We start from the raw sequence: 26,827 nt of genomic DNA, 5'->3' as shown, positions 1-26,827 counted from the left end.
TTTTTAGCTTTTCTATTAATGTGGGGTTTTTTTTAAAGAAAATTGTCAGGGCTTTTATGTAGAAATAAAATAGTTTCTGATACTTTCCTCAGAGTGTAGCGTAAAAACACCAAAGGTAGTTTATTTCTTCTTTCCTGTTTTGGTACTTGAGAAGAAAGGTATAACATAGAAGTGGATGAGTACTTCAAGTAATATTGGATGTTTTGAAATTAATGGCAATACAAGATCAATTCAAAGTAGGTTTTGAAGGAGCAAGTGGCATGTTCACCAAGTATTGTGTATGGTAGGTCTTGCTATTGTCACAACAAATATGTCTGTAAAATGGATTTACCTCTGCAAATAACCTTCTAACCTTAGGCTGCTGTGAGGCTGAACAACTGACACATGTTGGCAAGGCTGGAAGAGCAAGTTGTTGAAGCTGATACCAATAAACAAGAACAAAAATTCAAGTTTTATTGGAAATTCAGAACAGAAATGATAGGAAAAAATAAAATGGTTTACATTCAGCTTGATATTAGTACTGGTCACAGAAATAGGAGGTGGAAATCTTCCCTACTCTGAAGCCTTTCTCACTTTGTGTTTTGATTAACTTGCTGTGAATGGGGAAAATAAAGTAAAACACATCAGAGAACTTGGTGCCTGCATGAGACATTCAGAAGGTACCAATTGTCTACTTTGGTTTGCTCACAAAGTGTTAAGAGCATTAATTAGTGTTACTGATGATAATTAGTACATTTCAAAAATATATACAACATTTTAATGTAAAATTAATTGTGTGGTAGTAGGTAGGTCTTAGACTGTTTATGTGTGTATATATTACAAAACTATGCATTTATTTGTGTATACACATTTTTGGTGATATTTACTGGTATTTATTTTTGGTGATTTACGAAAAGAGTTTTAGTAGCAGTGATTTGTGATGAGAATAAGGTCAGAGGCTGCTGCTTATGTAACATTATTACACTTACAGCTGTGTTTTTTCCATCTTGGGCATTTATCACAAGAGATGGGAGAGAATTGATGGGTTTAATTTTTTCCAAATAGAAATTTGGCTTGACATTGGAATGTATTTTTACATGCTTTGAAGTTGTTTGTTATGTTTTGATAAAGACCTGGGAACATCAAAGTTTTATGATTTATGTGGAAAAATGAAAACCAAGTATTTCTGCTGGACCTGGTTTTGTTCTTAATTAAGACAATGGAATTTCCTTCTTGTTACACTAAATAACTTAAAATGGAAAATATTGGGGGCTGCTGTTTTTCTTGGGTAACGGGTTCAGGGCAAAAAATATGTTCAGAATTAAGTGCCATCAATTCCCCATAGCACAAGCACTAACAAATTAAGGCTTAGCTAAATAAGATAAATAAAACTAATACAAAATATTTTGTAAAATCAATACTTTAGATGTAGTGATACATCATCATGCATTTGATGCTTAACTATTTCTACTAATTAGGAATCTATACTAGCTTCAAAATTAGTACAAAGTGGATGTGGTAATAATAACTAGCACACCTTTGGCATTCATTTGTCTGGAGGCTTTGCACCTGTGGTAGGTATTGGAAGGGAGAAACTGGATGTCAGAACTGTACAGTTGAGGAATTTAAAACATTGTGCCCTTTATCAGTGATGGCCAGACCTAGATGAGCTGAGTGTCAAGGCCTGTCAATTTGTGTTTTTAATACACTGCAGGGGTTCAAGTTGTTGAGTGAAATGGTTGAAGTTACCTCTGATTTCAGGTTAATGATGGAATCAACTTTTCTTTGTAACTTCCAAGTCTGATTTGATTTTTCCCTAATGATCAGAAGTATTGTTGCAGAAGGGTAATTCTCTTTCTTTGCTCTGACATCTAGATGAAATCATACTTATTTACAGGTAAACACACAAATTCAGCTTTGCTTTTAACTATATTGTCACATTTCCTGTCAGGAGAAGCTGTGGAACCAGGGCTTGGTCTGCATCATTAGTTAATAACAAAAGCATTTCAGTCTGTTATGCTGTATGTAGACTGTTCTTTTAAAATAGGAAGCTGGTGTTGCAAAAACAGTTCTTGTGAGAACAGCTCAGCAAAACATATATATTTCACTTTAAAATACATTGTGTAAAAAGAAAACACATGTTATTTTCAAAGCAGAATAGTAAAGGAAATCTAAAACATCTTTGCAAAGTTCCAGTTGCTATATTGCTCGGTGTACTAAACCTAAATAGGAGCTATTCTCATTTACCACTAATCAAGTTTTTGTGGTAAAGAAATGTTAATGAATTTAAGCTTTGAGAAGTTTGGTTTCTAAACGTAACTTTCTCTCATCTGCATCTTCATCCAATACACTTTTGAAGGTCAACTGAAAAGATTTCACTCCAGATGAAAAGAGTGGGATTAGAATTCAGAAGTATTTTTCCTCTTTGGTTTGTTTCAAGAAAATTTTGCATTTATCTGAAAGTAAAGTGTGGTGGTTGTTCTGAGTGCTGGTAAAAAATGAGAATAAGCAGTTTTGTGTGATTTTTATCTAAAGAGTATGTGGTAAATTAAAAGTTTAGATAATGTGTGTGCATGTATATATATTTTTACACTTTCATTAACAGAAAAGATTCTGAAAGCATGAGGGACACCATAATTACTAAAGTAACTGGTTTGAAATGGTTATTTCAGAGGAGAACGGTGCAACATAGCAGAAGGTCCTGGGTATGCAGGGAAAAGAGCATTAGTAAGGGAGAGGATATGAACTTGTAAACAGAGGAAGAAGTGATCCTTGTTAGATGCCTGGGTCTGGCACGAGCAGGGCTAGTAGTACGTTCCCACGGGCAGCATCCTCAGGCAGGAGAAGGCGTTGACGTGCTTGGCCAGGACGATGGGGTTGCCCTCCATCCTTATCTCGTCCATCCGCGTGCGGATGTAGCGCGTGTTGTTGGACTTGCAGAACGTGTCATCCGTGATGGTGGTGATGTTGTTGTACTGCAAACCAAAACATTTTCATAAATAAATGCATGCATGCATTGTTGATAAAAGATTAGAGGTTCTTTTTGCCATTTCCTGTCCCTAATGTACAGAAACCAATAATAAATCCTTGCATGGGAATTAGCAGCTTCTGGATGGGTGTGGCCATACACATTGGTATGGTAAATGGCTTTATTCAGAGGTGCAGTGGAAAGCTCTGGTGGGAACTGTTTTAAAATAGAATAAGTTTGATTGAGTGTGTTAACTCCAGGGGTGTTTCCTAAGAGAATGTTAAGGACATCCTTTGGGAATACCTGAAGGTGAAGAATGCGCAGGCTCTCCGGTAAGTTCAGGGGGACAGATTCCAGTGCGTTGTGTCCTAAGTAGAGGTAGGCCAAATTTGTGAGCTTCTGTTAAACAGAAAGAGAGATTACTGATGCTGCTATTACTTGAGGTTAAGTAACTCATGCCTGTTACAAGAAATCAGTAATTTTTTCTGATCACAAACCTGTAAGCTGATGTAACAAAAGCCATTCTTTTGGTGTGAATGTTGAATTCTATTATATCAAGAAATTCATAGAACAGACCTTCTATGTTTGGGAAATTTCAGTGTCAGCATGTTGATTACAAAAGCTGAGACCACTATAAAGTACTATGTGTATATTGTTTATTAGTATTTCTGTAGTCTTCAGAACTCTAATTGAGCCATCAATTTTTGAATATTTTTTTCTTTACATGTTAGAGAGAAAGCAAGCAGGTGAGATATTTAATAGAAAATTCTTTTCTACATGGAGGACATGAGAGAGTGCACAAATGACTGATATTCCAGAGTGCCTTAAAAGCAAAGCAAAAACCGGTAAGCTGCTTCATCGTAATTTGTTTCTTAGATTACAAAAAATACAGAAAAATAATTTGGTAGCAGACTGAATAGTCTGGTTATTAATTTTACTTACTTTGATTACCTAGATTACTGGGGTTTTCCTTACCTTGAAAGCATTTGCTTTGATTCCTCTGCTCTTGATTCTGTTTTGATTTGCATTAAATGTTGTTAGCTTGGGAGGTAGAACAGGAAGTTTTACAAGTCGATTTTCAGCAAGAGAAAGTTCTTCCAACAGCAGAAGTTTTGAAAAGGCTCCATCTTCTATTTCTTCTATCCTATTTCCACTAAAATCAATTCTTCTTAAGGTAGCTTTACACAAAAGAAATTAAAATCTAAGTATTGACTTTATAATTACATGGCATATGAAATGTATATGCTGTATATGCTAAATGTTACACTCTTGGCTGCAGCATCTAAATTGTGATCTACAAATGCAAATACTATTAAAATTGACATCAGGATTTTTTCCTGGTCTTAAATTGAAAAAAATTAAAAAGGTAAATACTCTGGGTTCTTCTTTTCATCTTAGAGATAACATGATTTCAGATATTCATAGAATTTCTCATGCTGTGGAGTGAGATTTCTGGCAGAGCTATCCCTGGAGCATTTGAAGGAAAAATAATGCCTGCTCATTTAAGACTGTGTGGGATGCAGAACAAAATTTTATTTTTAGCAATCTGTTCTCTGCCTGATTGTTTGGGAGTATTAAGATGTTTACAGGGTCCATTGTGCCTTTTCATTTTGTATTCTAAAGCAGACAGAAATTGGGGTGTCACTTACTAATGTCAGCGAAGTCTGAGGCTGCAATCCTTTTGATCTTGTTGAAGCGAGCGTAGAGATAAGCGGTTTCCTTGGGCAGGGGGGGCACGGCCTCGATGTCAATCTCCTCACAGTACACGGAGCCGCTCAGGCACACGCACAGCAAACACGTGGGCAGGTCTGCCAGCAAGGGCACAGCACAGTTACTCACTTCAGCTTGGTTACTCAAAACAGAGTTTTCTCTAGTGTCTTTTAAGATTTTCTATTGTTAGGTGTTCAAAAAATTCTATTTGCATCAAGTTCTGAGAAGATTTATGTTCTCAACTGGTTTGGGTTTTTTGTTCTTTTTATTGTGCGCGATTTCTCTATGTGTAATCTCCGTTCTTACCCGAGCATGTGAAATGCCGTTGATTGACCTGAATTCAGTTTAAATCTTTAGATGGCTAAGAGTATGGTGAATGTGACAACTGCAAGTTTATGACCATGTTAAATATCATATTTGGAACCAAACCCAGGAGGAGAAAGACCTGGTAGTATGTGAATTTGGTGCTGTAAGTGCATTGGAGAATTTCTGGCAGGTCACACAATATCCTGTGTTATTCCTGGCTACTATTTTGTCTAAACTTGTTGATAAAAACTCCAGCAATTATGTTTATATATCATATATGGTTTAGGTTGAAAGGGACATTAAAGATTATCTCATTCCAACCCCCTGCCATAGACAGGGATGCCTTCCACTAGACCAGCTTGCTCAGAGCCCTGTGCACAGTCTCTATCACTTTTATACTGATATTTTCGCAGCTGTTGTTTTAAGTAGAGAGAGAAACTTTTTGCAATGTAATTTGAGACCTTTCTGGCTTGTGCTCTGTCCTCATGGACAGTAGTAAAGTATCAGTAACTTCTGCTTTGTTCTAATCTTTTCTGCCAGCAATATTCAAATACATATAATGAATGTGGCTTTGAATCCTGTTTCATCACCACTGCTGTGTCTTGTGCTGTGTTTTCTATAGTTTGAGAGTTTTGGTTGGCTTTCACCCTGGAGTGAATGCAGTGCAGACAGCAGGGTCATTCCATGGGGTAGTTGACACCACACAGCAAAACAGGACCTTCTGCAACCAGTGAGGAGTTCCAAAAGCAGCAGGTCAATACTGGGAAGCCACCATGTAACAGTAATTCTTTTTGTTACAGCAGCACTGCAGAGAACAGAATGAAGATTTTGAGGTTTAGCTTTGTGAATATCATTTTAGGCTGCAGAGTTCTGCCTTATTTGGTGGTTTGGGTTTTTTTTTATTTAGTGGCTTGTTTTCATGTTTGTGTAGGAAATGGAAAATGTCAAACAACGTTGTCACTGTTAAAAAGGCAATAGTTTTTATGCTTGTCTGTCTAGAAGCTCTGATGTTCTTGGAGACTTGCTCAGCTTTTGATGGGGGCTTGTTGACAGGTGCTGTTTGGCAATAATTAACCTTGAATTAGCACTTTGGTAGACACTGACAGTTAACTGGTCTTGCTGAATCATCAGTTATTTTTGGAAGTTTATATCACAGACACGCAAAATAAGTGTCTCTTTTTCTCACTGCCTTGTTTGGCAGAACAACTTTGTCCTTTTTGTGTGCAGAGAGCACTGGGGCTTGTTAGGAGAAATCTGGACAGTGTACCCAGAGCCTGTAGGAAGCTTTGGCAAGTGAAGAATGTTCCTGATGTATTTTCAACATTGACCTCCCTGATCATCAGATGTAAACTTTGAGAATAGCCAATTGTTCAAATAAATCTGTTGGAATAATTTAAGCACATAGTATTTCATCATCACTTGGGTTAAACTGTGGAACTTACTGGGGGATGTATTTTGTTTTTCTATGTTGTTTTGTCTAACTTATTTAACTTGGGTGCATCTCAATGGCAAATATGACTGGGCAAGTCCGTGGAGATGCTTATAAGCTGTGCTTTGTGTATTCAGAGTTTACCTGAGGATCCTTTAAATTTTTCAGCCTGCTCCACCAGAAGTTACAAGGTTTTCCACAGGAGGTATGAAAGATATTTATAAACAAAAATATTAATTCAGTAGCCTTTGTTATCCTTTGCACTTTAGATTTGTATGTTAGAACATATTATTTTGGGTATCTTAGACATCACAATATTCATAAATTAACTTACTTGTGTCCTTTGTTGGTGGGACATCGAGTTGGCTGTCATCACTTTGCAGCATTAGGGAAGTGTCAAGAGAAACATTTGTTCCATCCTTTGTGAGAGAGCAATTGATGTTTTAAAACACAAACCTCAGACAAAAAGCCACAGAGCATTACAAGGATTTGAAATAACATCTTTTAAAGTGAGCTTCCTACAATATACCTACTTCTGGCACTTGCTTTTTAAAATACCTTTATAGGCTGGATGACTAAGGTGATGTATTGTTACTTTTACACATGAACTACTTAGTTTGAAAGGCAAGAAGGGAAGGTGCTGCCAGTGCTCTTTAGAAAACTCAAGTTCTTCAGGAAAGGACAGTAGACACAAAGCAGAAACAGAAAATATAGTCTGTATGGTGGGAAGGAATATCCAAGTGGGGGGTATTTAAAAACAGTTTTGAAGATCAAGATGTTGCATATAATGCAAAACTCAATAGGATTCTTGGGAGTATAAGTTGTGTTTTATTGTTGTTTTACCCAAATAATCTCAGTAAAATGACTGAGATGTCCTTGCATTTAAAGTTATTCAGAATTCTTCCTGGAGATAGTCATTGCATCATTTCAATTGCAGGAGAACTTAGTTTATAAACACATTCCTTGCACGTATTGGCTGAAATTGAGTAATTTGTTTCCATGATCTGCATGTTAGTCTGTTTTAAGGTGTGGGCTGCTCACAGAAAGGGCCTCTTCACACAGAATCACTAGGTTGGAAGAGACCTTCAAGGTGGAGTCCAGCCCTAACACTTCAACTAGACCATGGCACCGAGGGCCACATCCAATCTTTTTTAAACACACTCCACCACCTCCCTGGGCAGGCCATTCCAGAACTTTATTACCTGTTCTGTAAAAAAATCTTTTCCTAACATCCAACCTGAATTTCCTTTGGTGCAGCTTGAGGCTGTGTGCTCTGGTTCTGTCAGTGCTGCCTGGAGAAAGAGCCCCACCCCACCTCACAACAGCCACCTTTCAGGAGCTGCAGAGTGATGAGGGCAGCCCTGAGTCTCCTTTTCTCCAGGCTGAGCACCCCCAGCTCCCTCAGTGGTTCCTCACAGGGTTTGTGTTCCCAGCCCCTCTCCAGCCTTGTTGCCTCCTCTGGATGTGCTGGAGTGTCCCAAGGTCCTTCCCAACCTGAGGGGCCAGAACTGGGCACAGCAATCAAGGTGTGACCCCACCTGTGCTGAGTACAGGGGAAGGATGACCTCCCTGCTCCTGCTGGCCACACCATTCCTAATGAAGGCCAGGATGCCCTTGGCCTTCTTGGCCACCAGGGCACACTGCTGGCTCATGTTCAGCTGGCTGTCAGCCAGCACCCCCAGGTCCCTTTGTGCCTGGGCACTGTCCAGCCACACTGTCCCCAGCCTAGAACACTGCAGGGGGTTTTGTGGCCTCTTGTGATGCAGGGAAGAGCAGTCAGGTTTTCACTGGATAGTGGAGGAATTTTAGAGAATTACCTATTATTACTGGAATTACCTAATATTACTGTATTTAGATACAGTGGCTTATACTGTAATTTGCATGCAGTAACATTAAGGGGATTTCAGTTGGCTGTGGTAGTTGTTTTTGGCTTGCATCATTTATTTGTTGGTTTTTTTAAAATGGGGAATATTTGTAGGACAGAACAAGTCAATATGTTTTTTGGTGTGCGTGGCTATTGGAAACACATGCAGGAAAGAGCATTGTGAGATGTGGAAGATGTTTTGCTTTAAACATGCTTAAGGATCAGGCCCTGGCAGGAGCGCTCTGTTGAAGAGCTGCTTGCACACTGGGAGTGCTGACAAATGAACCCCTTTTAGTTTTCTTAATCTCCTCACTCTCCCCTCCTTCAGGCACACAGGTGGTTCACCTACAAGTACAATGTGCAGATAAGAGCATTCAAGCTCCTTCTGATAATGTGTTTTATTTGGTGTTTAGTTGCTTGCGTGTACTTTACTGTGGGAATTTTTTATACTGCAAAACAAACCCCTCAGGCTTGACATAAAGCCTGAGAAACAAATATCTTGGCCAGCCTCTGTCATTTTGACCCCTTTTTAGCCTGTGAATCATCTGTCCCTTGGCTCCTCCCTGTGTCTGCCTCTCCAGGCTCTGGCTCTGGTTTGGGCTAGCTTGGTTTGTCCTTGTGAAGTTTTAAGTTCTCAGTTAGGAAGTTTAAGGTTCTCAGTAGGATTCTGGCAGCAGTTTGGCCAGAATGCTGGGTGGAGGGAGGCTGGGGGTGTCAGCTTACCAGCTACACTCCAGCAAACAGCTAATCTCCCAGAAGCTTTCTGCAGGAGTTAGCTCACAAAGATAGGTTGATTAGGCACATGAAGATGTGGACCTTGAGGTATCTGTGCCAGTAGAGACTTCTGAGTGCATGGACTGCTCATGGAACAAGGGCTTTGTATGGCTGCAGCTGCTTTGGCTCCTGAGGGACATGTAATAACATTTGCTGGCACGGCTTATCTGTTCTAGGTGAAGATTTCTACTACAGTCTCCTACTTGAGCCATCAAAGTAGTCTTTGGTGGGACTTCTTAGCATAATGCAAGGTACTGCTAATCTTTGCCAGTGGGAAATGTCATTGAAATTAAAAGTGGTAATTTGCAGAATACCATTAAATTCCTAAAATTAAAAATTATTTGCTGATCAGCCATAAACATTCCTCACTCTGGAGTATCAGTGCAGAAGATTGTTTGGATTATAACCACAAGTTCATTACTTGCCTATGTAAGGAATGCACTGAAGGAATATTGGCCTACTCACATACTTAAATTCCACCTGCTTCTTCCACTTTACTGCAAAGACACATTAACACTTTACATCTAAATACTCCAACCATCTTCAAATTTCTGCAAAATAATTTATTCATCTTCTAACACAAAGGTCTGGTGGTTTATGTTCAACGAAATGAGTTAGTCGAGATGTGAGACAGCATCTAAATGAGTGGTTCTGTTCTCCTGTGGAAATTAACATTTTGTGCTTTAAATTGCTCAAATTTTATTCAAGACTGGTGTGACTCTGGTTTCAAATCATCATAGTAATAAATTTCTTGTGATGTTTTTACTAAAAGTCTTTTTTCTAAGGGTGTGTTCAAGCATACAGTAAGGAGTTAAATTTGTATGCAAGACAGATTTCTGACTGGGCATGCTTGAGGAAACATTTGGCACGCATTTGAGTTCCAGTTAACACTTGGAGTATTCGGGGAGTAAAATCAGTGCAATAAATGAATAGAAGATCTGTTTGTGCACCCCATGATGTAAACTGGGAACACTGGCACTTGTGTCAATGTAGTTGTTGCACATAAGGAGCTAATTTATTATTTTGCAATGAAAACATGTCAATAGAGACCTGACCTGATGGAAATAATGACTGACTACGTTCCTAGAATTATCCTAAGCAGAACTGTTGGCCTTTGGAAGACCTGCAGCTTATAGCAATGCCAGGAGAACTTTGATTTGTCTGTGGCACATCTGTTGGCACCATTTCCATGTAGGTATACTCCTTGTTCCTTTACTGAAGCAGCAGCAATCTTCTGCAAGCAACTTAATGATCAGTGTCATCTGATGCTCTGCCTAACTGGTTAAAGTTAACAGGTTTAGTATTTTTTAGACTTACTTGTGAGTGGATAGTCACCAATTAGTTAAGAGTCATTTATATAGTCCCTTTTTCATGGGTTTATGAAAACATGTTACTTCATCACCGTGGCAGATGTCAGATTTAAAAATACCTTAGACATTTATTTGCCATAAATATGTAGCTGAATGTTTTAATCAGCAGTGGAGAGCTGTAATTTAAGTAGATTTGGGAAATATTAAAAAGGTATACAAAAGGGATTTCTCTGTATTTGGACTGCAATTTTTTACTTACTATCTTTAGCTGTTTTATTTTTCTTGCTTATCAGGCTAAGTTATTGTAAGAAGTACAGTTAATATTAATGAAAACCTCCTTGAGTTTTTCATGCTGGGCTGTTGCCACTTGGTTTGGATCTGTGGTATTTTCCTTGGCAACTTCTCTTGGGACAGTTGCTGCTGTTTTTTCTCCCTGATCAGTGCTGTATCTCCTTCTCTCTAGGTGTGTACTGGTTAGGATTGAATGGGGGTGTGGCTTTTGTAACTGTCCCTGGCAGCTGAGATTGTGGCACTTCACTTAATTCTCCCCTGGCTTTGGGTCTTCTGCTGTTGTATTGAAATTCAGAGGCAGGAACGTGGAATATCCAGCAAAAACATTCTGTTGGGAGATGCTGGTGAGTGCCCTGAGATGTAGAGGATATTCTCTTTATTAAGACCCTCAAAGTGTTAATATAGAAGTGACTCCTCCAACACTGGACATTCTGTAGAAGTTCGGGACTGCTGAACTGTTGAGCTGTAAAAAACCCAAACCACCCACCCCTGAAAAACTGAGGCAAGAAACTTGATAGTTTGGCAGGTCGAAAGAGGAACTGTGGTTTATGCTGGCAGATTATGTTCCATAATGGGGAGGTTCCAATTATTACTTTGGTAGTAAAAGGAAAAAAAATCACCTTCCTTGTTCTTAGGAAAACTCACTGAGTTAATATAACACAGTTAAAAGTGTTGAGCTACTAATTAATGTATCCTGTTCTTGAAACTCTTATGATTACAGGCACATAAGAACAGCAGAGTTGAAATGATGCTTTAGCCTTATTTGTGCAAGCCTGCCTTCTGTGGCTTGCTCAGACTGTAGCAAGGGTAATTTTTTTTTTTTGTGGCTTTAGTTTGAGTGCCTTTCCCTATGTCTGAACTCATTGTATGTTTCCCTGTTGTTTTACGACTTTTCCATAAAACTCACATGCATGCACATAACACCTTTTTCATATAATGCTTATTTTAGTTAAAAATATTAAAAGGAAAATATGAATAAAATACCTTTCTTATATCCTTGGACTGCATTTCATAATCTTGTTGGGTCAGGCTTCCCATGGAAACATCTGTACCATACTCATAGAACTGGAGTGATTCTTGCTGTAGAGGTGGTGCTGGGTTTACCAAAGGTACAAACACAAAGAAAAAAAATGTAGCCTGTAAAGTCTCCATTCTTGCCCAGAATGATGTATGTGGCTCTCAGTGAGCTGGTGAAGATCTGCTCGTGCCTGGACTCTGGAGAACACTTTCTTTAGGACTGGAAATGAAAATGCAATCCGTCAAAACAATATTTAAAGCCTAGAGTACTTGTTGGCAGTGGTTTCTAACACATAAGGAACATGGAACAACTTTTAACTCTTGGTATCCTTTAATTAAACTCTAACTTTATAAAATCTTTTAACATTAGAAGAAACTGGGAAATAATAAACATTTTATAACAAATAAGGAAAATATTCTCTTAATTGCATTTGTTTGTTTGCATTTCCTAGTTTATTTTTGTTAAAAGCAAGATGATTTTGTTAATATTAAGTAGTTGGCATATATATCGATTAACTAATTAAAATATGTGAGGTTCAAATGCATTTTTCTTTTTTATCAAAATAAGAGTTTTCAAACCTAAATGGTTTATAACAAAAGCCTTTCATTGTCTTTCACTTTACATGTGAGACTAAGCAAGAGAAGATAACTTAATACTCTCAGAATATTATACAGGTTGTGTACTTTTCAGGCAGGAAAGGGGAAGAGGCTGCAAACATGATCTCTGAGACATTACAAATATGCATGCAATCTTTTAAAAAATAAATCTTTGCACAGCATTTTTCTCTTCTTTACTGTATTTTTATTTAAGCTCTAAGTTAATCTACTTTTAGGAAAAAAGTCCACCTACCTTTTCAGCAGATTCCAAGCTCTTCACTGAAAAACCAGATGTCCTGATCTATAGTTACTCTTTTGTCAGTGTTCTTTAGGTTCAAGTTATGCATTACATCCAGATTGTTGAACTGAATACTCTCTCAAAGTTTGACAGTCTGAAAAGTGCTTTCCATGGGGTAAAAACGCTTTGCCAGCATTCTCTCCCAGGGTGAGAGGTAATATCCTGGAGCAGGGGGTTGTGCTTTGCATAACATTTGCAAATGCTAAGCCTGTGTAGCTCATCCTACTTTTGGTGTTCCTTGTTAAAATGGCAGCTTTCTGCTTTGCTCTTCATATGTGCTTAGGCTTTTTCTGTAAATGAAATATTAATTGTGCAAACTGGAGGTCTCTAATAAGGCATGTGTTATCCATTTTGTGAAATGCTTCAGCCTAGAGACAAAGCAGCTGCTTTCTGAGACAGAGGTAGAGCCAAAACACACGTCTGTTGTATTAGTCACATTTTGTGCATAGTAAAATGTTCTATTATAAGTTGAATATGTTTAGAGAAGTTTCACCTATCTATGAAATGGAAACTTTTCAGTCTCAAGAGTTCTGGAAAAACATTCTTTGGAATTTCATGTCTTTGTGTTGAGATTCTTAGACAATCACTGTCTAAATCCTTCATTAATTAACTTATTGGATAGTTTATTGAAAAATAGGTTTTACAAAAAATACTTGCTTTTAATAAAGTTCTGCTTCAGTTTTACAGATAACTGAGTGAACACTGTCCAGGTATAGAATTTCCATCTGAACTATGAGCAGCAGTTTTCTGGATTTGTAATGCATTTCTTCCTCCCCCATCCTTTTCCTCATTATGAATTTTTGGCAGCCAGCACAAATGGAAGACAGATGACCAACTTCGAACGTTTATTGAGTAGCTTTCTCAAGTCTTTAAAAAGCATGTAGCAATAAAATCTAGTGGGAATATATCCAAATTTACATTTCTCTTTTATTGTCATACCTTTGTCTTTTTTTTTCTCTAGAGTAATACTGGTGATAAACTGTGGACCTTTTGGTTGAGTTTTCTCTTAAATGCTGCCTTGTTTAGCAGCCAAATGTCTGTAGGAAATCTGCACAGTGACTACAGCCAGTTGCTGTCTAAAATCTTTTTGGGTTTACAGTACCATCAGTTTCTGAACTCGTTTGGAGTTTATAAAAATGTTTGTAGCTTAGTTCATATGCACATTTAACAATGGGATAGTTTGGACTTGAAACTTGCTCTGGGATAATGCTGTGATGATTAAATGGAGATGTGAAGGGAAGAGAGGTTCAGTAATACTGGAAATTGGGCCCTGAATCCCATTGGATTCTACTCTGCTGGAACAATGACAGCAGGAGTTTGGAAGTGGTGAAATTGCAGTGTCAGTACCAGCTTAGTATCCCTCCTGCCTGTCTGGGAAGTAATGACACAGCTCTGCCTTGTACTTACCCTTTCCAGCTGCCACCCATCTGCCAAACATCCAAGTAAGGATTTCCTCTGTCTCTGGGGCATCCAAATGTTCCCAGTGCTTAAATGTAATCAAAGGATAACTATTCTAAGGGCAAAAAAAAAAAACCTACTAAGTATTGAAACTGAAAGCAAGATATAAAATATTTAATATATTTGTTATAGTTTTATGATAATTTATTTTCTGAATACTGAAATCCTAGATTTCACAGCTACATAGAATGTCTTAGGAATAGCTTCATCTTTTTCTTACATATGAAAATTTAAAAAATGAGGGAAAACTACTAGCTAAATGAAGCCTTGGAAATGTAGGAAGTCTTCATTCAAGGAAAGATATGTTTGTTTTCAACTGCAAGAGAAGAGGCTCTGAATTTTCAGACAACTTCAGGAACAGCTTCTGCACAAAAAATGAAGTCTGTGTTCATCAGGGTCACAAGATTTTCGTTGTGTGCTTATCACAAAAAGGTTGTCATTTGTGTACTCTCTGCACCTCTCAGAAGCTCATGAATACTTCCTTACAAACACATTCAAAGAGGGAGATGTTAAGTAGTTCAGTGGTGTGATGTCATCAAGGAGTAGCTCACAGTGCCAAATAAAGCTGTAACCTTGTCCCATAGTTTGTCAGCATTGTCATGAAAGAAGAAAATACATCAGCAAATAATGTCAGATAAAATCAGTTTTGATCTGAACAGGTACCAGATGCTCAGATCAGCACAAGGATGTGGGTGGTATGGGTGACTGCAAACAAGGAATGGGAAGTATTGCTTCCTTCAACTGCTTTTTTACTGCTCAGAGTGAATAGAAATAACCAATGAATCCAAATCATGTGAGCTGAATTATGTGGTTCATATGCATTGGCAGTAGGAGAGCTCACAGGAAACACCCTGGCAAGCAGGGAGTGCTTTCTAGGCACTGTTAGTGCTTGGAAATTGGATGTATAAGTGTCTTTTGCTTGGACTCTGGTCACAAGGATCAATGGACTTGGAAGGTGGTTTTTTTTCTGGAAACCTAAGCCTGCTGTGTTGTTAACTCATTGAGCTCCAGTTTTGGAAGAGGGCCTTGATAAATGTGTCCATGGTGTGTTTCTTCATTTCCCTAGGATGTCTCATTTGCACTGACTGATTTCTTCACAAAATACTTTCAGCTGTACTGACTGTTAGTAATTTTAAAAGGTAATTTTTCCTGATTTTGTTGACATGGAATCATGACTTAAATTTGAACAGTAGTAATTTCCCTGTCATTTTGTAAGGATATAAAGTATAGCTGAAGGTGTAAATGAACCACAAGACTTCTTGTAGTGGATAGAACCCAAGCCAGATTAATGGGATTGGGTTCTGGTCTCTGGATTCTGCTGTCAGGAAAACTCAGCTTTAGATGAAAAGGGTTGCATACAGAATAGGTGTAAAATTTGCTCCCCAGGGTTGTGTCATGTAAGACAACAAAGAATAGGAGGAGAAAAAGTGAGAAGCTGGATGGGTGTGGATGGCAGAGGTAGGAAAAACACAGGAGAGAAATACAGAAATGAGGGTAACTATCCAAACTATCCACGTTGCTGACTAAATCTTCAGCATCTGGGAAAGAATCTAGTATTCAGTTTATATATCAATACAGAGAGGGGTAGACTTTGCTCTGTGCAAGACAGGTTGGAAATGACTTCTCCAAGGGGCCTGGAGGAATTACATGAGGGCAGGGGCTGGCACTGCCTATGTAAGGACTTGTGGTTGTGCAGTGGGAGGCAGAACACTGGAAAAATAAAAATGGGGATGAAAAACCACAGGGCCTTAACTCTGGAGTGCTGAGGCAGCACTAGAGAGAGTCCCATAAAGTTGCTATCAAGATATTCCATATGAAATAAACCAAAGCTGAGATTCTTTTTAGTAACTCAGGTTTGTTCTATGTTTAGACAGAGGAAGTGCATTTTGCAGCTGCTTAAAGACCTCGGCTTTTATCTTGTATCACAGTCTCTAAAGGATGATATTGGCAACTTCTGCCATTTCTGAGTTTTACTGCTTATAAGTGTTACTGATAAAAAGTACTATGGATTATTGCTCAGCTGGTCTGTGTTTATGGTGGGTGCTGGGAGTCCCTTACACAGAATGCTCAAAGTCAGTTCTTCTCTTGGCCAGTCATCTGTGTAGGACAGAATGAGATGAGGATGAATTAGGAAAGCTTTTAAAGATTCCTGGGTATTTATAGACCTGGGCACAATGCTGGATTTTCTTTTGTGTGTGATATTTCTGCTTCATGTGGAAGGTAACATGTTGGAGGTTCCTTGGCATAACTTGTGTAGAGTTTGATTTAAACACCTCAATGTTGACCTCTAGACCAGCTGTTCTGGACTGGAGTAATTATGATAGAAGAGGTTTTATGGAGGAGAAGACAGGTATTGCACCAGCCTGATGACATGTACATAATCTGCAAGCAGTGAGAGAGTGACTGTTTAAGAGGGCAAAAGCTTTAAGTGATGTTAAAACTGATCTTGATGGCTCTATTTTTATTTTCTCCTTTTGTAACCTAAAAGAAATAACTTTTTGGAATGGTTCTCTACACAAGCTTTATTTTTTAAAACACAAGCCTTTTCTTTTGATATTTATGTGGGATTAATTCTAGGTTCTAAAACTACTTTTATCTCTTTGCTGCTGCATAAATGTATGATATGAAACTTCTCAGACTCCTTGATTTCCTTCTGATTTTTGTTAGATAGAGGGTGTAAAAATTAGTTTTAAACCAGTTTAATGCCAGTAATGATGATGGAATTGCATTTATTCTGGGAACTAAAAGTATCACAGAGCGGGGAGGGAGCAATCTCCTGGTTTCTTTGCTGGTTTGGGAACTGAAGGTGGTGCTATAGAAGAGTCATTGTGTAAAGCAAAGTCAATTCCAACTCAGCACCCTTGAGGGATGGAGGAAGGTTCAGAGGTAGTATGAAATGCAAAATAAATGTCTTCATTTTCTAGAGAGAAAATGTAGAACATTCTTCAAGATTCAGAATCACTAAAGAAGTACCTGAAATGAAATAATTATGCATAAACACCTCCAGATTTTTATGAAAAGTTGCAACTACTTCCAAGACTCAGTGAATTAAATCAGTTTAGGTCACTGTTAGGGCCACCAGCTGCAAAATGAAGACAGCTGAAAAATGACCTAGTGATTGTATGAACATCCTTCCATATGTTTCTGATTTATAATCAGAATTTTTTAAGGCTGAAGACATTACCTTTATTTCTTGCATTTCTGGAAAAGAAAAACTTATCAGTTACTGTGTTATAAATGAATAAAACACATTGCAAAAATCATGCATAATATTAAACAGAAATCAAACTATAGTTAACAAAGACAAAGGATAACTAGAGTTATAGTGCTGTCTGTTTACCCGGACCCCTCTGTTGAACAGATGTTCTCCTGAGCTTTGCTATGTGACATCAGTTATATCCTGAAACAAAAGCCAACCTACTGCAATTTATTACAATTTCTTAGAATTCCTTCCAGAATTGGCATTACTTCCTTATGACAATACCATCGTTTGTTGAGAGCTGTTACTATGTCCACAGGGACATTTGAGTCAGGGCTCCAAGAATCACTGGCCTTATCCATATTTTACTTTAGTGTTCCAGGCATCTGTTCCTTGTGTTGTTCAGAGCATCTGCTTTACTGTGTTCATGGCTCATCTCCACATTTATCTGTTTTCCTTGTGTTGTACTTGTAAAATAGGGGAATTTTTTTTTTTCCCCTCTGTAGATGAATTAATGCAATGAATTACAAGGTTTTGTTTCTATTTATTTTCCTTTTAAATTAGTTAGGTTGTTATAAATATAAATTTTGGGCAAAACAGTTAAAACATTAAAAATATTTGTATTTGTGGAATTCCATAAGTTGCAATAGTGTATACACAAATTGGCTTATAGCTGAGTAGTTCATACTCTTGCAGCAGTACTGGAAAATGATAGTGAAATACCTTAAATGTGTACTTTTTTTGGTTAAAAGTATAGTATATCCCCCTTTCCTGCTTTTCTGGTAGGAAATGCCTATGCTTATAGCTCAAAATTATCAGGTTGGGCAACAAAGAAGGAAATGGATTTGTAGTCTAAAAGTGGAATGTGAATATGTTAAAGTAAGTCAGAAAACGTGAACTGTAAAACATCTGTTTTCTGTAAAGGAGCTTCTGTCCTCATCCACATAACTTGTACTACCAGACTACTGAAGTAAAATGTAAAAAATATTTATCAGGAAAAGGCAAAATATATTCCCACTTTTTTGGGGCTAATGAAAGAAATATAAATTACTTGGATTAAACTACTTTTATTTCTCTTTCTTTTGATTTTTATAATAACTTCTGGTGGTTGGCACTTTACCGGAATTGTTAATGGAGATTCAGAGTTAAAACTCACATCAAGCTTTGTTTCTGTATTTTCTGACTATGCTGTAAACAAAGTCATTAAGCTATTTCATTGTTAGGTTTTGCTGTTACTGATTAAATAAATAGCATGTTTAGTTCTTAGTTTATGACCCCATTTCCTCCTTTAAAAACACTGTAAGTACCAGAGCAAACATGAACCAAGTTTTTTTTATACTGTCTCAAGACAGTGGTAGTGAGGAGCAGTACCAGCATGTTACCATGGTTCAGGATAGTGCCAACACAGAACTGGTGTGGAATTAATAATAAATGTTAGTGTACAATATCCTGTGTCCAGCAGTGCCCATGAACAGATGCTTTGGGAAGACAGAGAGTAGAACAATGGTTTATGATCCTTGTCTCTGTCCTGTCTTCAAATGTTCTTTCATTCTCCAGCTATTTTCAGCTCAGCACATTTGTCCCTACTGTGTTTCCTTTAACAACTTTTAATGGATCTCTTCCAAGGAACACAATTACTGTCTGTGTCTTTTCTCAATACCATGTCTAAAATTGCTGCAGCACTCACTGTGTCCTCGGGTACATGGGACTCAGGAGCTTCATTTGATGGCTCCTTCCCTTGGATTGGAGCAGATCCCCAGACCCTTGCTGTCAATGCAACCCATAATTTTGTGGGTATCTTCTGTACCCCCCTCAGCCATCTCTTTGCTGAGCCCTAGTGCATTCCATGTTGTTGATAGAGAAGCCAATCCTTACCTTGGGTGACCTTGCTCTAATCCTTTTCCAATCGTGCCCTATGTAATTACACCAGCTACCTGAGGCTTTGGAAATCAATACTGCATTTAATGTCTGGGTGAGCCACAGATTTATGGCAGTGTCTTGATGTCTCTTGTTTTCCATTTGTCTCTAGTTACTCTCTACATGTGAGTCTCCTTTTTGTGACTCCTGGGTGCTGAGCCAGTTTTCACTGAACACCTATTGCTACTGAAGCACTTCTGAGTCTTGCTCCCTGAGTGCTGTTGGTGAGGTCATCCTTCATTAGTTTTAATGTGGAACTAAGATCATCATTTCCATGGACAGCACTTCTCATTTAACTGTGATGAGCTCCTCTGGCTGTTTTAGCATGCTGAGGACTTGTGCAGCCATTCTCCAGCAACACTTAGCACTCATTGCTGGCATCTCACTTCTCAGCCTGGTTTGTCTATCTCTTGCTAGCATTTTAAATGCAATAAATTCCAGCACAAGCCCTCTGTAAATTTCCCACCAGTGGGATTCCCTCCACAGCAAGAACTGACCATTTATTCTCAGGCTGTTTCTCATACTTTATTTGATTTTTGTTCTTGATGTTGCCTTTTAATCTGTGGCAATTTAATTTCCTTAAAAACCTTTAGGAAATTTTGTAGGCTGTTTGGACCAGGATCTCCCTTTTCAACATCCTTCATGATTCCTTCAGAGAACTCCAAGATATTTGGAAGGCAAAAACCTTATGACTTTTACAGACAGCATTCCGTGTGCTACCAGAGCAAATTTCACTCAGCTAGATATCCATTAATCCAGCACTTTATTGTAATTGTCATTTCTCTAAGGCTACCAAGCCTTTAGTTCTCTGTCCACTGTAAAAGCCTTTCTGGAATAAGTGTCCTATGTGCTACAGATTATATTAGAATATTAATTGAAAGAAAAGTGACTTGTAGTAGTTCTGCTTGTAAGACGAATTTCACGTTCCACCTGCATGAGTCAAGTTCCAGTTTGACTTTGAGAAACGTATATAACATCAATATTTTGACTTCTACTTTAAAACTAAAGCTAAGCTTTGTTTCATAAATGTCTTTAAAAAGCAGGAAGTTTGTGATAAAAGATGTAATATTCATACTGTAGCAGGATAGTGTTCTTTTATTTTTAAAGCTGAGCAAGCCTTTCAGAAAAAGCCTCTTATTTTAGATTTGCATTTTGTGCACCATTCACTTAAAATCTGGAATAGTTGAAAGGTTAATATACTACATGTATGTATTAATAAAGCAATAAAGTTATAGATATATCTAAATTCTTGTATATAGTGTACATAAATGATATTGAGTACTTAATAAATGAAGACATGTATATGTTCCTTTTTCAGAAACCCAGAGGTGTTTGTGGGTGATAAATTTTTTTTTTTATTTTTTTTTAAAGCAGACATTCTGTAGCATTCTGAATTTGTGAGGTGACCATAAAATACTTTGCTATGAATCCTGGATCTGCTCAGAATGCAGATAAGAAAAAGGGGAAGGAGAGAGGAGCAGATTTCTTGAGTTAGTTGGCTGAAGATCCACAAATTAATAACAATTGGATAAATTTTATACCCACAAATTCTTACAAACAATTGTCCTTAAAGCCTATATATATTCCTAAAGTTTATATTCATAGTTTTACAATAAATCTTTCTCTTAAAAAGAAGTAATTAAATATTTTCATTTTCTTAATATTTCAGTTGATACATCAAAAACCATAAATATGAATATGGGCCTAAAAAAACCCCTGAAATTCTAAGAGAAAAAATGAAAACTGCCTAGCTTCTCAAATTCTATCAGAAATCTGATTACAGTGTACTTTAAGTGTAGGACAACTACATAACATTATGCAAAGTTGGTAGTATGATGTATGGATCTATCACCTGCAGAAATTTCATTTTTATGTTGAAAATAGGGATTTTTTTTTCCTCACAGCTAGCAAAGCTCTATCAGGGGAAAAGTGCTGAAAATTAAAGAAGTGATAACAAAAGGCAATAAAGTGTTCTATAGTGTTATCTTCCCCTGTAGTTATCTGGTCCTGTTTCTAGGCATAAGATATAACAAAAATTTGCATAGCTCAAAGTTTTCTTCAGGTTACCTAAAACAATGTTGATTCTACTTTGAAGCAGGATACAGCTAATTGGTATTAGCTGTGCAGAGGGATAAATTAATAGTTCAATTAATAGTTTAAAAAGCCTGCAATGCTTTTCTTTGTAACTGTCCTACTTGATGAATAATTCTAAATACAAAGATTACGTTATATTTCTACGTGTCTTCTAAAATAACATGGGCTGAAGCACAGGGAAAATAGAAATACTAATGGTTCAGTTGTGTTAATGCACATGCTTTTCCCTAGATCCCAGCAGCTTGGTGAAAGATTATTTATTGCCTGTCTTAATAAAAAGCTGAAATCTCCTTTGAAAGACTGTGATAGTTAAAGGACATCCAAAGAAGTGCATATTAGAATACAGCTTGGCAGGACACTTGAAGCATAATATGGGGAAGGTTTGAAGCTTCGTACAGAAGAAATATCTGTATTTCTGGGAGATGTGGAGGAACCTTGTGGAAGTATTTTGTCATCTCAATCCCTTGTCCTTTTCTCTAGTGCATCTCTTTGCTACTGCTGTCAGCAGTAGGATGTAGAGCTGAATGGATTTTTGGCCTTAATCACTTGCTCCTATTGAATTATAACACTGATTTATATTTTAGTCACTTTGCAATTGGATCACTTTAGAACAGAATTTCAGGTCAATTTTCTTTCACTTTGCTCACTCAACGGTGAGCCTATCATCAAGCCAGGTTATGTGTCAGACCTTTATCTAATGCTCAGGTGAGTGCTCTTTGTTCCTAGTATTGTTTTTTACTACACCAATAATGGGACATTTACCTACTTTAAACTCCTATCTCCACTTTATAAATGCATCTTGAATATCCCAAACTGCCCACTTCTAGGACAGATATGAATAACCCAGACTAATGAGAAGTTTCTATATGTACTTATTAATAGTGATTACTTCAGTGATAGTAAGGATGAAAGTAGCTGTCTTCTGCTTCGTGGTCTTCTTCGGTTTCTTGATTGAGCGTTTCATGGTTGTCTTCTGCTTCCTGGAATTCCTCTGGTGTCAGAAACCGCCGGAACACCGGTGTTCTGAGCTGGCTTGGCCTGCTGGCAGTGACATTTTGCTCTCCATAATAAATGGTTCTGATGAGAGGGAAGCAGAAGAAGGCATAGGTGCTGATGGGGCTTGTGAGCTTGTTCTTGTCCACCCGTATGTAGGTTAACTGCTTGATGTTCAGTGGGTCCAGAGTTGGACACATCACAGTAACGTTGATGTCTGTAAGAGAGTGAAAAATATGAATTAAAATGCAGAAAGTGCTTATGTTTTAGACATATTGCAAAAGTGAAAATTATGTTTTGAAATTTAAAATGGAAAATGTTTTTGTGGGGCACAGTAATGTAACCCTTCTCTATGTTTTAAATCATTTCTCAACTGACAATGGTACCAGTTTGGAGCCTTGCAAAAGATAAGATTGTGAGGGAAGGGATTTGTAATTACTGTTTTATGAGAATGAAATATTTTCATAATTCCTTTTCTCTGTATGTTTTTATTAGTTGCCAAATCAGAGGCAATTTTCAAAAAACATTTAGCTGTTACAGGAAAAACTGGTATTAACTTTTACAAAGAACTGTGAATTAGAGGAAAGCTTCAAAAATTAAATCCTCTCTAATTTCAAATGGGTCTCAAATGACTGAGGATGTGTTTATATTGCATCCCAAAGAATATAGGATGATATTGTCCTCACACTCCTCCCATGACCAATGCCAAAATCCACTAAGTTTATTGCTTTTTACAAAGTTTAACCATCAACCTACTTTCAATTTCATTGTCTTCAATGTACAAATGCTGCAGACTTCTTGGAATATAGAACACTTGTTTCAATTTGTTATGTCCAAGATGAAGTTCTAGAAGGTTGGGTAGATTAAAGGTGTTGTGTGGAATGTCCTGCAGGTTATTGTGGGACATTCTCAGAGCAATGATCTGGGGAAGTCTGTGGAAATAGTTTTCTGGAATATGAGAAATGGAGTTATTTTCAAGAGAAAGATGCCGAAGTGATGGTGGCAGGTCAGGAGGCATTGTCTGTAATTTGTTGTTGCACAAGTTGAGCTGCATTAAATTTTTCATGTTTGAGAAGGGTTTTTCTTTGAATACTGAGTCATCAAGAAGGTTATTGCAAAGGTCAAGCGTGGTCATGTTGGGCAATCCTTCCAATGCATTTGCAGGTAATCGGGAAATGTTATTGAAACCAAGGAGGAGTCTCTCTAGAGAGCTGGGCAGAGGAAATGGAAATTCTTCCAACTCATTATGTTGTAAATGGAGTTGCACTAGGTGTGAAAGTTTGGCAAAAACACCATGGTCAATCATATGGACTTTAATGTTGTTGTAGCTGAGGTTAATTTCCCTTATGAAGGTAACATTAGTGAATGGTCCTGCAGGCACAGCTTCAATGTTGTTGTTTTGCAGATAAAGTTGTTGGACGTGACTGGGGATGTTTGGTATTGTCTTGAGTTTCCGGTGATCGCAGTACATGGATAAGGGAAAAGCTGGTGGACAGAAGCATTCTTTGGCACACTCAACTGGAAAAGGAAAATGAGGAGCTTCAACTGGGGTGTTTGGGTTAAAATAATATGGAACTTGATGATCTGGCTCCCCACCATATTCATCCTCAAAATCATAGTCTTCATACTGACAAAAGACCAAAGCAGCCCAGAGGAGGTGGAGGATCGATAGGTGGCTCAGAATCCCCATATTTAAACTGATATGTTGTGACCTGTTGATGAGAAAAAACATTAAGTTTTAGATAGTTATAAAGTAAATAGCACAGAAGTTTTAAGTAGCAGCAATATATAATGAAGTAAGTAGAATAATGCTTTTTTTTTTTTTTTTTTTTGGCAACACATGTAGGGGGATACAGTATGGGTAAATGAAGGTGGTATAGAAGGTAATCTTATCCCCCAATGAGTTGCAGCTGCACCAATTACTAAAGATTAGAAGCCTGATCTTAACAGGCCACACCTGTAGCCAATAACAAGGGCTATAAAAGAGTAGATTTGGTGGGGGTCTGGAGTGAGAGGAGTCAGATGATTGCTGCAAGGACCAGGATCAGTCAGTGCTTACAGGAGCTGCCTGCGAGAAGAGGAGGTAAGAAGCTCTGGTAATATGAAATCCTTGCACTGTAATGATGTTAGAACTTGTGCTAAGACAACAAACACAGTACTAGGAAACCCAAGTTCTGAGCTGTACCTTCCACATAAAAAACAAACACATTTACTGTCCTTAAAGTAAACAGAGGTGTTCTGGTCTGACTTCTGGCAAAGAACAGCTGTCCACCTGTGCTGTGCTTGGTACTGAAGGGTACCATAACAGGATTGTTTCTATAAAAAGAACATTGAAATAGATTACTTGGAGATATTATATGTTATGTAAAGTAGAAATTTATGTGGCTTTGTAAATTTTATGTTCTGTGGCATTTAATGTTGTTTTTCTATTTTGCACAAAACATGACTGACTTGTACTGTGTTAAGGATGATGTGATTTTTCTGTTCCATCATTTATTTAAAGCCAATGCAATTCAACCATCGTGCACTGCACGTGGTATAAATCTTTAGTGGTAAGTTTACTTCGTACTCTTCTTCAGCTTCTGTAATCAAACGTTCCTCATAGATGTGGACTAATTTTCCTCCCAAATACCCTTCTGAGGTGAAATCCTGATGTTGTAAAAGCAAATAATTTTGCAGGTCAAATTTCTGATGCTCAAAGCCCGTCTAACCTTTTAGAGTACTTTATGCAGTCAAAAGAAGCGTGTTATTTTGCAGAATGAGAGTTGTGAATCATGTCAAGCTGTTCAATTTAAGCAGCAATGAGTCAAAATGTTACATTGCAAGTCAAACCACAGAAGTCATGGAAAAATTTAAGAGACTTTGCTCAGTATACCCTGAAGCAAAGAGAGAAAAGCAGTTATTCTGTTTTTTTTTCATCTGTGTTTCATACCCAAGGGACTTTTTGTCAATATTTGTTTACTGAACACTCTCAGTAACAGAGGAGATGAGACAAGTAGTCATTTCTGGTGATTCCTAGTGGTGATTACCTGGGTAATGTATTCTATGAACTGAACAACACAGAGAAGTCTAAGGAGAAAAGGAGTAACAAACTATTGGAATTTGCTTCATCCTTGCAATCGTGCTGTGTGCCACATCCTGTGTGTGCCAGTGGCTGGGTGTCACCATGGGGCATTGGCTAACCTGCAGATCTAACTTTGCATGAGTGCAGTCCAGTTTCATAACTGATGAAAACCTTAAACCAGGTTTGACTGGAGTTAGGAACTGCTCTCCAGGTAGGTCCTCTGCAAAGCCAGGGACTCCATATCCCTGCAGCAGTGTGGGATGCCCTAGCTAATTAAGCAGAGACACAGAGCAGCCTTGCAACACTGTGCTGCATAAATGCACTGTGCTGGGGTGAGGAGGAGTTCTGTGCTTCAGGAGGAATTTGCTGGGTTTCACATTTCAGGCAGTGTATATCAGAATATCTTCTAATCAGTCCAGTTGGTGTCTATCTAAAATCTGTTTCTAACTCCCACAACTGCCTTCTGGTTTTGTGGAACAGATCCCAGTCTGTCCCCTTGCCTATTTCATGCTCTTTCTTTCCTTTTGATTCCTCCTGCTTCGGTTGCAGTCCATAACTTGAGCTTCACCTTCTGGTTCTATTCTCTCAGCACTTCTGCTCCATGTCACAAAAATTCCAATTAATAATTTTTGTTCTTAGTGCCACAGTTGTCCTTAGAAACCAGGAGGGACAACTTAGGTAAGTCTTCTCACTTTGAGGAATAAGGCCATTGTGGGACTGATCTGCTTGTCATGAGGACAAATAAGAAGTAATATGTACCAAAGTCTCCCACAGGTTTAATGGAGAGGGAGGAGCTGGTTTTGGGGAGACATTTTGATACTTTGGCTGTAGCTGAGTATCTTACAGGCAGAATAATAACTGTCCTGCCAGGCTTGCAGGTTATGTCTCAAAGCACTGAGACACTGACACCTCTTCATGAAATATTTCTAGGAGTTTAGCTAGCTTTAAAACACTCATGTCAGGTGAAACTTGATAGCAGGAAATGCAGGTTAGATGCACACAATATGATAAAACACATAATTACAAAGAGGAAAAACAATAGAAAATCTTAGAAGCTTGATTCTTTACCATCTGTAATCAAGTCAGAGCTCAGTAGTTGTATTTGCAAGCAGTTTACTTGCTGAAAGCTAAATATTATATAACATGCATGAATCACTCTTCACTGAAAAATAACACATTCAGTTCATTTTATTCCTGCTTACCAAGAAAACTTACTCTTTGGACGTCTGAGAAGTTCAAGTTGTAGAGGGCAGCAAGTTCTTGTGCTGGTGAAATCATCTAAGACATAGCCTACCCCAGCTGGAGGAACAAAAGGTCTGTCTAAGCCATATTTTGTGGTAAGAAGCCTTGTGGGAAGGCAACACAAAATAACAGCCTTGTGGCCCCTCTTCTGATTTGCCAGTAAAATTTAAAAAACTGCTTTGTGCCACATCATCACTTGCTGTAGATGCTGTGTCATAAGGCTGTGAAGCAATTTCTCCTTTTGTTCAAATCCCTTCAATATAATTGGCAGGATTCTTTCAGTTACCAACTCCCATTTAAAAAAAAGAGAATAAGGC

General features: G+C 37.9%; 3 protein-coding genes across 4 annotated transcripts in view; 1 reads left to right on the top strand and 2 right to left on the bottom strand.

Annotated features, from left to right (window-relative positions):
- The window catches only part of CENPP (centromere protein P), a 112,732-nt gene that overhangs the window by 12,055 nt on the left and 73,850 nt on the right, over nucleotides 1-26,827 (top strand). The window lies entirely within an intron of this gene.
- OGN (osteoglycin) lies at nucleotides 429-12,820 on the bottom strand. Its single transcript, XM_009090985.4, has 7 exons — nucleotides 12,499-12,820; nucleotides 11,616-11,868; nucleotides 6,727-6,811; nucleotides 4,597-4,755; nucleotides 3,923-4,125; nucleotides 3,251-3,346; nucleotides 429-2,954 (listed from the first exon to the last, which is right to left on the bottom strand). The coding sequence occupies exons 2-7, from the start codon at nucleotides 11,781-11,783 to the stop codon at nucleotides 2,784-2,786; spliced, it is 882 nt and encodes a 293-aa protein (XP_009089233.1). The 5' UTR covers nucleotides 11,784-11,868; nucleotides 12,499-12,820; the 3' UTR covers nucleotides 429-2,783.
- On the bottom strand, nucleotides 18,335-26,742 carry OMD (osteomodulin). Its single transcript, XM_009090984.4, has 3 exons — nucleotides 26,484-26,742; nucleotides 22,961-23,916; nucleotides 18,335-22,421 (listed from the first exon to the last, which is right to left on the bottom strand). Exons 2-3 carry the CDS (start codon nucleotides 23,892-23,894, stop codon nucleotides 22,102-22,104), a joined length of 1,254 nt encoding a protein of 417 aa, XP_009089232.1. The 5' UTR covers nucleotides 23,895-23,916; nucleotides 26,484-26,742; the 3' UTR covers nucleotides 18,335-22,101.

Source organism: Serinus canaria, chromosome 12 (assembly GCF_022539315.1).
Source record: "Serinus canaria isolate serCan28SL12 chromosome 12, serCan2020, whole genome shotgun sequence".
Taxonomy (NCBI): Eukaryota; Metazoa; Chordata; class Aves; order Passeriformes; family Fringillidae; genus Serinus; species Serinus canaria.
This window is presented reverse-complemented; position numbering and strand designations above follow the sequence as displayed.